Source organism: Leucopleurus acutus (genome assembly GCF_964270905.1).
Source record: "Leucopleurus acutus genome assembly, chromosome: 7".
In the NCBI taxonomy this organism is placed as follows: domain Eukaryota; kingdom Metazoa; phylum Chordata; class Mammalia; order Artiodactyla; family Delphinidae; genus Leucopleurus; species Leucopleurus acutus.
The window spans coordinates 69,501,593-69,513,936 of record NC_139150.1 but is presented as its reverse complement, the minus strand read 5'-3'; the positions used below and the strand labels follow the sequence as shown (position 1 = coordinate 69,513,936).

Below are 12,344 nucleotides of genomic sequence, written 5' to 3'. Positions count from 1 at the left end.
ATCCCATTTTAATCTTTTTTTTTTTTTTTTGGCTGTGCGGCATGACATTCGGGATCTTAGTTCCCCTACCAGGGACCAAATCTGTGCCCCCTGCAGTAGAAGCGCAGATCTTAACTACTGGACCTCTAGGGAAGTGCCCACTCCTCCCTCGATCCCAGTCAGAGTAACACAGATAGAATATCATCACCTGTACTTAAGTACAATTATGTTTCAAAGCTAGAGCTGAGCTGAGAGGCTGAGAGATACCTATTTCTAGAGTCATGGCTTTACCCCAAGTTCAATCTTCAGTAATAATGTCCCAGTCTCCTCTCTGTTTTGAGAATTACCACTCCTTGTCCATTCATATGGTTACTATAGAAAGGATCCCAGCATACGAATATTCACACAATGAAGACCCAGCCTGTAGAGGGTTAAATTGTCGTTCCCCCCACCACCCACCACCACCACCACCACCCCCCACCCCGCAAAAAAAAAGTACATCTAAGTCCTAATCCCTGGTTCCTGTGCATGTGACTTTATTTGGAAATAAGGTCTTTAAAGATATAACTAAGGATCTTAAGATGAGATCATCCTGGGTGGGCCTTAAATCCAATGACTGGTATCCTTATCACACAAAGGAGAGAAAAGATTTGAAACACAGAGAAGAAGGTCATGGAAAGACAGAGGCGGAGATTTCAATTACGCAGACACAAGCCAAAGAACATCAAGGGTTGCCAGCAGCCACCAGAAGCTAGGAAAGAGGCATGGAACTGACTCTCCCAGCCTCCAGAAGGAACCAATCCTGCTGACACCGTGGTTTTGGGCTTCTGGCCTTCAGAATTGTGGAATAATTAACTTCTGTTGCTTTAAGTTTGTAGTCATTTGTTACAGCAGCCCTAGAAAACTAATACACAGCCCCTAGCAGAACTGACTGGTCCAGGAGTGAACATCTCACACATGCTGGTCCTTGGAAATCTGTAATTGTGGCCAAGAAATTCAAACCTCAGTCTGGCTATCTCTTACAGATAAGAGATGTTAACCCAGGAGCAGGTGGTGTCCTGTAGACTAGGAAGCAGAGAAGTCAGTTTGCTGCAAGAGAGAAGAGACACACAGCCTGTATCCAGTTTGTTTCTGAGGCCCAGGTACATCCCTGTTCTTAAGTCCTGTGGGACACCCCTTTAGCAGAAAAATTAAAATCACCCTTCTATGCTCAAACGAGTTCAAGTGGGTTTCTGTAACTCGTAGCCCACAGAGTCCTGTCACACTCAAGAACCTTCTGCCCAAAGTCCTTTAGTAAAGGTCGGCCGGAACAAGTCCTTTCTTGGTTAGCTGCCAAAACAAACTGAACTGACTCAAGAACCCTCTAAGAGGGAGCAAAGGAAACTTCAGGCCTGAGGTACAAGTGCAGTGACAAGAAACAATGCAAAAAAAAAGGTGGGAATGTAAATTGATACAGCCACTATGGAGAACAGTATGGAGGTTGCTTAAAAAACCAAAAATAGAGCTACCATATGATCCTGAAATCCCGCTCCTGGGCATTTATCTGGAGAAAAACTTAATTCGAAAAGACACATGCACACCAACGTTCATATCAGCACTATTTACAATAGCCAAGACATGGAAGCAACGTAAGTGTCTATCGACAGATGAATGGATAAAGAAGATGTCGTACATATATACAATGGAATATTACTCAGCCATTAAAAAAGAATGAAATAATGCCACTTGCAGCAACATGGATGGACCTGGAGATTATCATACTAAGTGAAGTAATCCAGACAGAGAAAGACAAATACCATATGATATTGCTTATATGTGGAATCTAAAGAAAAGATATAAATGAACTTATTTACAAAACAGAAATTGACTCACAGACATAGAAAACAAACTTATGGTTACCAAAGGAGGGGGGAGGGATAAATGAGGAGTTTGGGATTAACATATATACACTACTATATATAAAACAGCTAACCCATAAGGGCCTACTGTATAACACAGGGAACGATACTCAATATCTTGTAATAATCTATAATGGAAGAGAATATTAAAAAAGAATATATATATATGTGTATATATATAAACTGAATCACTTTGCTGTACACCTGAAACTAACACAACATTGTAAATCAACTGTATTTCAATAAAAATTTTTTAAAAAGGGCTTCCCTGGTGGCGCAGTGGTTGAGAGTCCGCCTGCCAATGCAGGGGACACGGGTTCGTGCCCCAGTCCGGGAAGATCCCACATGCCTCAGAGCGGCTGGGCCTGTGAGCCATGGCCGCTGAGCCTGCGCGTCCGGAGCCTGTGCTCCGCAACGGGGAGGCCACAACAGTGAGAGGCCCGCGTATCACAAAAAAATAAACTAATTAATTTTAAAAAATGGAAGCTCAATTTTCACTGGCATAAGAGCCAAACCCAGATCTCATCATAAGGAGTGTGGGTCAATAATGATGCTGAACACTCCAGAGAAAAAGAAAAGAAAAAAATGTTTGGTCAAGCTGTACAAACTATACTAATTAAAACCACCCAGAAAAATTGCTCTTCACTAGGTAAATACAGCACAATTACTACTGTGCATATGAATACCATATCTCAGGTTTCCTTTGGGGTTTATTTGATTACAGCATTAAATACTGCTCATGTATGCTCGGTCTCCTTTTGAAAAGACTACAATTAATGCTTGGTTCTTTAGCTTCGAAATATTCTAAATATGAGATGCAAGGAAGTACCCATACTAATTTTTCTTTTTTTTTTTTTTGGTACGCGGGCCTCTCACTGTTGTGGCCTCTCCCGTTGCGGAGCACAGGCTCCGGACGCGCAGGCGCAGCGGCCATGGCTCACGGGCCCAGCCGCTCCGCGGCATGTGGGATCTTCCCGGACCGGGGCACGAACCCGTGTCCCCTGCATCGGCAGGCGGACTCTCAACCACTGTGCCACCAGGGAAGCCCCCCATACTAATTTTTTGACCAGGGATGAGAATAACAAAAATTTGCATTGAAGAGAATTATACAAACATCCCAAAAGAGGGCATCCTGGGTATCATGGGAGCAAATGGTACAAATGTAGCCAAGTCTCTTTTTAACTAGAAAGGGTAAGTGGTCAGTTTTAAGTACAGGAAGTCACCAGCAAATAAGAGAATGTTAAACACTAGATTAATGATCAAGTCATTTCCTAAATTTATAATAAAATTATATGAGAAAAGGAGCCAGGAAGAAAGGGAGGAAATAAAAAAACAGTTCTGTGGAACCCATGGTTAACCCATAAATGACAAAAAATAATGTTTCTTTCAAAAAAATCTAAAAGATATAATGCTATTGAGTTTTTGCTTGGGAAAGTTCTAAGTACCAGAAAACAGCCTGATTTCTTCTGAAGCACTTTTCCATTATAAAAGTAACATGTATTTCAGTAGTCACTTTTCTTAAATCACCTAAAAACACCTTAGCATAAATACATGACTCTTACAATGGAATATTTTGTGACAAACAAAGCCTTCAACCAGATCAGTTAACTTAAAAAGAAATAGGGCAGAATGGCCTAGATGAGAAAAGTGGCTAGAATTACTTTTCTGGTGATGAGCTACAAGTTGAGAGAGATTCTGTAATTTTAGAGAAAGAAAAAGAATTCGAAAAAAGGAAAAGAGAACATCTGAAAAAAGCTAAAAGGCTTACGGAATACTTAAAAGGCAAGATGAGGAGAAGACGTGGTCCAAGAATTCTGTCATTGTCAGATAAGAGTTAAAATTAAATGAGCAATGATACCAATGTAGATATAAACCCTGAAACCATCTCAAATTCATGAAAAATTCTCTGACTCCCTGGCTGCAAATGAAAGCATGCTAACTAAGACTGTCTTCCTCAAATCTTGGAAAAACCTCATAAAGGCATCCTTCTTTGGTTCTTCTTCTCCTGCCAAATAAAATAAAGAGAAAGAAGCTAAATAGTACAGAAAAGCCTCAATAATACAAGGTATGAATACAGCGTCTCCTTGTTGCTAACCGTTTCCTACATGATAACAAAGCAATTAAGTGTTCCAAGGAACAGGGTCATCGACAAAAGAAAAGACCCTGAGAGATAAGAATTTTCTCATGAAATTACCCTAAATCTTAACTGCAAATAGTTCTCAAAGTCATTTTAAATCTAACTGGACCCTCATCAATCCATGATCAAAGACTCACTGGATCCAGCAGCTTTAGCCGGGACCCATTATGGGCATTTATTAATATCCTATTTGAGATTTATTAAAAAGTAGCCTTTAGGAATCTCAGAAAATAGACTTTAATCTCTCACACCCTAATACATTTTTTCCCCCCAAATACATAAATTGCAGGTCCATTCCCTGTTTGAAAGCACAAAAGGAACACAAATGAAGCGCTAGTTTATCTAGAGCATAACCGTCCTACCAAACACATTTTTTGAAAGAAGGGGTGGCGGGTCGGGGAAGCAGCTGAACTGAAATTACAGGCTGTCATGACATCTCAGTATCGAAAACTAAATACCTGGTTCCACAGGAGAGTACTGTTTTTATTCACAATCCCGTTACTAAGCAACTATAACAATGGCTGCATGAGCTTTCTAGAAGCTAGTGCAGTTAAGGGAGGGGGCGGGGATCTAAGGAAAGAAAAATGAGGAAACTCCTTGCTTTGGGAATCTTTATCATAGGATAAACTCAATGTAAAAACAAAAACAATCTAAACTGAAAACCAGCAGTTCCTTAAAGGATAAGAAAAGGACATGCTACTATGTATATCATTCACCCTAATTTTATTTAATTTCAAAATTTACATTTAACTGGTGATAATAATTTCCTAACTGTGTTTTCTCTGTAGCCCCCTTCTTGCCTTCACCCTCCCTAGGGAATCATTTTTTTTTCAAATTTCCTTACTGATTAAAAGAACATTTTCAACCTCTTAAATCCACTTCTTTGTTTACAGAAGCTATAAAAACTAGTTTACAATTGTTTCATGTTGCCTCAGCTTTGAACCGAGAACACTCTGGACATCCAACTATTCCTTTGAAGGGAACAGTCTCTCAAACAGAGCCAGATACTTTCCCAGCCACTCCCTGAAGTTTAGACAACCAGAGCTTTACCAATGTCAAGTCTTACTCAAAGTTAGACTATACAATGTAGCAGGCTCTAGACCAATGTTTCTCAAATTGTGGGTTGGATTTGGGGGTGGGGGGTGGTTAAGAGGAGGCAGCTTTTCATACATGTTCCAAGGGAATTTACATCCTAGACCTGCAAAGATCCAAGGAGCAGGTTATAAGGCTAGGAGAGAGAACCTCACTGACTTTTCCTCCATCTTTCCTTGCAGCTTTCAACATATACTGCAATGCTGAGAAAGCTCTGGAAGCTACATCTTCTAAATATCTATTCCACAGAAGGATGCCGTTTCTCTCTCCTCTTTCCCTCTTTCTCTCTTCCTCTCTCCCTCCCTCTCTCTCCATCTCCCTCTCTCCCTCCCTTCCTCTCCCTCTCCTTCTTTCTCTCTCCCTCTGAAGAATGTTAGGATACTAGGTAGGCAAAATGAAAAAATACAGTTTTAGGCTCATTCTTCTGCATCAAAGCTGAGCAATCGTTGTGTGGCTCTGTTCCCAAGGTGCCTCTAGACTGCCATAAATCTCTATTTTAAGAAGAGAAAGCCACAGACAAGAAGAAATTTAAACACTGGAAACTGAAGATCCAAAATGTCTCAGCCAAGAACCACAGGGAAATGACAAACTCATTTTTGTTTTTAGATCCCAAAGATAAAAGATGGTTTTCTGTCTCAGAAGATTCCCTGAGGAGTATTTGGAGGAGGAGGCTGTTTGGATCCCTGTTTTTAATTAAATTAAATTTAATTTATTAAATTTGATTCTCATTTTGCTTTTGTTAAGGCATAAACAATGCAAAGTATAGTCTTTGTAATCACTACAAACCACAAAGCTCTACTACTTGAAATAAAACAAAGGACATTCTTCAGAAATTATCCTTACCTCTACTGACAACAATAAAGAAAACCTAGCACTTATATAACACATTTCACGATCAAACTGATGCAAAAGTTAAATTGGTTAGCTTCAGAACCTACTCTGTCTACATCTCCTGTGGCTAACAATTTAGACAACATGAACACTCTAAGAAACTTTAAAAAAAGTTTTTTCAGGATCCTTCAATTGTTAAAATTCCTATATTTGCTTACCATAAAATTCAAGGCTTTCTTCTATATCTTGGCCATATTTCCAAAGACCCTTGAAAACTAATGGTAACCTATATGTGTAAGATTACTCATTGAAGCACTGCCTATAATTGCAAATAATTGAAAACAATAGGGAATTGGTAAATTACGGCATATTCATACAATGGAATATTATACAGCCAGAAAAAATAGAAAGCACTTTATGTATGGTAAGGAATGATGTCCAAGATATATTTGTTTCATTGAAAAATGCAAAATAAGGAATACTATGTATAGTAGGCTACTAATTTTTTTAAGAAAAAACATGTACATATAAATTTTCAGTTATATGTACATACAGCATCTTTAGAAGGACAACAAGACCTGTTAAGAGTTTTACCTGAGGAGAAAAACTGAGATACAGAGGAAAGACAGAGAATTTGCCTCCTACACCCTTTTGAATTTTTTACCACGTGAACATGTTGCTAATTCAAAAAATGTATTTTTTAATTTTAAAAAATCTAATATTACTGACAAATTTTCACATATACAGATGACATGCTGATCCACTCTCAGCAAAGCTTATGCTTTTTGGTTTACAATAGTGATGACGGACTTATACTGATGTGTGAAGGATATCCCACACCAGCATAATTTTCTAATAGGACATTCTGGAATTAACGGTATAACCTAACGTGCTCTAATTATCCCTTAGTCAGAGACATTAGCTGGCCCCTGGCCCCTTTAGCTGCTGATACTCTTACTTTTGGATATAAACAGTACAACTAGACAATGCAAGGAGGTTCTGTGTTTGTGAATTTTAAGGCATTTGAAAATATTTAGGGAGGAACTAATACTACACCTGCATTTAAAAAAAAGGGTGAGGCAAAATCTAGGTGGCTTGCTTAAGGGCAACCGATAAGTTACAAAAAGAGAGACACATTAAAACTTAACCTTTTAGGACTTCCCTGGTGGTACAATGGTTAAGAATCCACCTGCCAATGCAGGGGACACGGGTTTGAGCCCTGGTCTGGGAAGATCCCACATGCCATGGAGCAAGTAAGCCCGTGCGCCACAACTACTGAGACTGTGCTCTAGAGCCTGCGAGCCACAGCTATTGAGCCCACATGCCACAACTACTGAAGCCCACACGTCTATAGCCCGTGCTCTGCAAGGAGAAGCCACTGCAATAAGAAGCCCGCACAGTGCAATGAGAAGCCCGCGCAGTGCAACAAAGATGCAACGCGGCCAATAAATAAAAAAATAAAAACATTTAAAAAAAAAAAAACTTAACCTTTTAAAAGCCGCCTCAAAACTAATCTTTTAACACTAATCTCTCTAAAAACATTTGTTTGAGTCTGTGCGCGTGCGTGCATGCGCACGTGGGCATGCACACAAAGAAAAAGACAGAAAATGAGTTAAGTTTTTAGCCATGATCGAACCTTACTTATTCAGAAAGATTTGGTCATCTGCTAACTGCTGAAGAGTGTGCTAGAGACAAAAATACAGGTTAAAAATAGAAATATATTGTGAAAGAGCAAGTAGCCCAGCTGAGAAGAGGGAAGTGTCTAGGCAGGAGAGGTGACAGCTGAGCTGAGCCTTGAAGGATGAAGAAGATGATATCAGAAAGGGAAGGGGAAGGAACATTCCATGCAGAGGTACAGCATGCACAGGCTCGGGAACAGGTATGTACGGCTTAGAGGAGGGTTCACGGCAGAAAACGCAGGTTGAACAGAAGGTGGGAACTAGTTTGGGAAGGGCACGTATACCACGCTAAAGGGCTTGGACTTATAAATGTAGATAGCAGAATATAAAGAAAAAAATCAAGGCTCCAAAAAGATTCAAAGAGTTGATGTAAGGGAACAAAATAAGATTTGTGAAGAAAGGTTAAAAGGCCAGAGGTTACTTAACCTAATAGACCTCAAGTCTAGGAAGGCACTGTCCATACATTGATGGTTACAGTTGTACTCCGTCTCCACAGAAGGCAGAAAAAAAGATTAAGTATTCAGCTCTGATGATACTACAGTAAAGGTGAGTAAGAAACATCAGGAGAACAAGTAACCCCACTGAGAAGGAGGCGGGGGCCTGGGTTAAGAGTTGGGAGAAGGGGACAGAAGCTCAAATGATTTAAAGCAGGCAAAACTGAGGGCATATAGATCAAGACCATTTCTTTTTTTTTTTTTTTTTTTTTTTAAGACCATTTCTTGAAGCAAAGAGTGGCACCTCCTTTTCAGGGAGTATTTTACAAGAGATGCTCACTTCCATGGGATGGTTCAAATACAGTCTTGTTTGAGCACCTCAGAATGCCCATTTTATCCCCTGGGATTCCATTAACCTCAGTCTGTGAATGGAATAAATATGGTCATTCCAAACAAATTCAAAGAACATTATTTACTTGGAATAATCAGGGGAAGACATGTCTAAACCACAAAATGCTTTTAAAGAAATTAGTGCTGTTATTTTCTAACGCATGCACTGATGCTAAAGGCTGACCAAGTATTGCCAATAGTGTATAAACTTTACCACTGTGGAATGATGCTTATGGGCAACCTTCTTTCTTAAAATAAGTCAGGAATTTGTACTGCAAACTGTGAGTTATAAACTACTTAGCTATTCCTTAAAAAGAGCAATGACAAAATAAGCAGAACCCCAAAACTTAAGTACAGCAAATGACCACAAATCCCCAAACTTTTAGAGCTTAAATTAGCATGTTCTCACCACATATGAAATTTCAACTGCATGACATTTTTAGGGAAATAAAAACAACTGGCAAGTAGGATGAATGGTGACCCTTAATGGCAAATGAATGAATTTTTTTCTAAAACTTTAAATCATTAACTGATCAAACATGAAGGAAAGAGCACCTGGTCGATGGAATCAGGTTGAGAATCCCATTGAGAACATAGCTGAACTCCGCAAGATCCTGAGCGACAAGGGCTACCAGACCCTCACAGCAGGCTGTTCGAACCACGACATTATCACTGCAACACTTCTCCCACAGCAAGTTCAAAGCAGGAGTCTGAAATCAAACAAGTGATTAAAACACACGTCTGATGAGCAGCAAATGCATATACACCCCCAGCCATTCATCAAAGTGTAATTCAGGGCTTCCCTGGTGGTGCAGTGGTTGAGAGTCCGCCTGCCGATGCAGGGGACACAGGTTCGTGCCCCGGTCCGGGAAGATCCCACATGCCGCGGAGCGGCTGGGCCCGTGAGCCATGGCCGCTGAGCCTGCGTGTCTGGAACCTGTGCTCCGCAACGGGAGAGGCCACAGCAGTGAGAGGCCCGCGTACCGCAAAAAAAAAAAAAAAAAGTGTAATTCGTTCACAGTGGGCTAACTTTCCTCTACAAAAACCATGTCACACCATTTGTAGAATACACTAATGTCGGTTTTCCAAGAGAGGTAATGGCTATGTTCTGATATAGCAACTCTCTCTCATCTGGTGCCTTTGCTGCAAAATGAGGCTGGCTTCAGAAGTATGACCTGAGTCCGAGCAACACAAATACTAGGAGATCGAAACTATGACTTGGCTCCAGCACTGTGCTCTAACTAAGCCATTGAACCAGACATGAACAATACCAGCATATCAGTTAGTCTAAGTTGGACTCCAAATCATACCTATGCTTCAAGCCCTAAATGGCAATAACATTTTCAGAAAATGTTCCTGCTCTCCTCCCACCAACCTCTATCACCCACATGCCACCCCACTGTCCCCCACAATGTCCCTGCCCCAAGTGATTGAAGCTGAATGTGGACCCAGAGGAAGGAGACAGAAGTAGGACAGGCTACGAGCAAGCTGCTGGTTCCATGACTACAAACAAAAGCCTAGAAAAAGTGTTTTGTCCAAGGAAGACTGTGACTTCTCCCCCTCACACTGTGAACCTGTCACTTTTGACAGGAAAGCACCGGAAGGACACACAGATAAATATAAGTTCTTTATTTTGAAAAATCCTATAAAAAGAGAAGTTCTAGCTTTCATAACTTTCTCAGGAACTCATGAGCTTCCCCTCAAAAATAAAGGTTCACTACTAATGATAAACCCCTATTTGAATGCATTGTGGGTTAAGTCCATTTAGATTTTACATGTTGTTTTGGGGATTTTTTTTTGCTTTTTTTTTTTAAAGAACACACAATGAAGCTATTTTTCCTTCCTCCTGACATAATTTATTAGGGAAACATACAATCTGGAGAAAAAAAAATTAAGAGTCCCCAGCTCCCATAGAATAACTAAAAGAATGAAAATCAACATTAAATTGTGCTAACTTTCCCACAGTAGCTGGCTCTGAGAGCCTCTTCAGTCTTAGAATCCCACTAACATAACAATACAATTAACAGTCACTGACGGGAAGAAATATTTATATTCCATTTCTTTTATTCAGAAGGAAATTTTATTCACCTGTATGGACAATACCAAAGCGTTCTAAATGTCATCACTCCACTACTAAGCCAGAATAACAAAATAAATGAATAAAAAAAACTGTTGCCTCAGGTAATACTGTGCCCTCATGGAAGTAAGCATTCGTTTATTAGAAGAGGAAACATTTAGTTACAGGGATTTGACATTCAGTAAATCCTGGCAGTTTAAGTAAAAACACTAGATCTTCTCAGAGTACATAATGTGATTATCAGCAGGATTAAGATCAGAATTCTCAGAAAACCTAATTTATATGACTACATACAAACACCAGATAAATGCCAATTAGTGAAGTATGCCCCTACATTGACTTCAACATGTCAGCAGAAGCTGTGAAGAGATGTAACTTGGAGCAGCTAATAAAAAGGGATGTGAGAGAAAGGAAATCAATTTATTTCTGTTATGAAAAAAACAATCTTATTTCCATCACCTATATTCTCCATAAAGTGACCTTAGAGGACCTACTTAAGCAGAGCTTCCAATCAGCATGTCAAAATACACAACACTGGTCAACCAAAACCCAAGTGGTAAATATGTCAGTAAGCTGGCATTGCTTCAACTCTTAGCATTCAACTGCTCTATGAATGGCACAGAATTTTTCCTCCAGCTCTTCCTGTCAGGGGATGACCTTTCCGACTTAGAACGCATATTTGGGGCTATACCTAAAGCATGAGAAATCTCCTACACCCAAACAGAGCCACTATGTTCACTTTCTCCATGAAACAAAAAGATTCCCTCAGCAGTAACTCTATCAGCCTTCTCTAAAGCATGCCTACCTTCCTTCCACCCATGTTATTTTTCATTAATAGTCATAAGAATACTCCCCTTCACCCCTTCCATATCTCATTCCTGGAGTGTTGTTACAAATTTTAAAGTTTAAAAGAAAATCATGGCGGGCTTCCCTGGTGGCGCAGTGGTTGAGAATCTGCCTGCCAGTGCAGGGGACATGGGTTCGAGCCCTGGTCTGGGAGGATCCCACATGCCGCGGAGCAACTGGGACCGTGAGTCACAATTACTGAGCCTGCGCGACTGGAGCCTGTGCTCCGCAACGAGAGGCCGCGATAGTGAGAGGCCCGCGCACCTTGATGAAGAGTGGCCCCCGCTTGCCACAACTAGAGAAAGCCCTCGCACAGAAACGAAGACCCAACACAGCTATAAATAAATAAATTAATTAATTTTTTAAAAAAAAGAAAATCATGGCAAACGAACAAAAAAGGCAAAATCATTTCTATAGTGACCTGAACTGTGAGGAAAACAAAAGAAGTGCTTATGCAGTCCAGCTAGCAGCAATATCTGAATAGAACTAAAGCACAAAGTTAAAGACAGACCTGGTTTGTGGACTGGTGGATCTTTTCTGAAAAAACATTTTCCTTTAGAACTGCAGCAATAAGATGACCTGCAGCCTAAAAAAACAAACAAAATTAATGAATACATTCCCTTGGAAGTTCTCGCTCAATAGTGAATTTGAAGGTAACTAATAGCAGTACTAGTTGATATGGTATGCCAATCACTCTCATTCATAGAGTGTATGATTTGTAGAAGGCACTGTATTGGCACTCCACATACATAATCTCTTACCTTCATTAACAACCCTCAAGGTAAGCATTTTATCCTACATTTTATCCCAATAAGCAAACTATTGTTCATAGATGTTGAGAAAATTGCTGGAATTTCAGTTTAAATTGCTGTCACTTAGTATTAGAAGATAATTTGAGATTGCTTAATCCATTAAAGCATGAGAAAAGTGAGAAACTCCACAATTCTTAAAATCATCTTCGCAGCTAAATGAAACGCATCA

At 39.9% G+C, this 12,344-nt stretch overlaps 1 protein-coding gene across 4 annotated transcripts in view; it reads right to left on the bottom strand.

The window, feature by feature from the left end:
* FOCAD (focadhesin) overlaps window positions 1-12,344 on the bottom strand; it is a 310,232-nt gene that overhangs the window by 267,988 nt on the left and 29,900 nt on the right. For all 4 annotated transcript variants that reach the window (XM_082843135.1, XM_082843136.1, XM_082843137.1 and 1 more), the window contains 2 exons: window positions 11,875-11,949; window positions 8,996-9,150 (listed from right to left, as the gene is read on the bottom strand). In XM_082843135.1, the coding sequence (XP_082699261.1) occupies window positions 8,996-9,150; window positions 11,875-11,949 (230 nt within the window). The remainder of the gene's footprint in view (window positions 1-8,995; window positions 9,151-11,874; window positions 11,950-12,344) is intronic.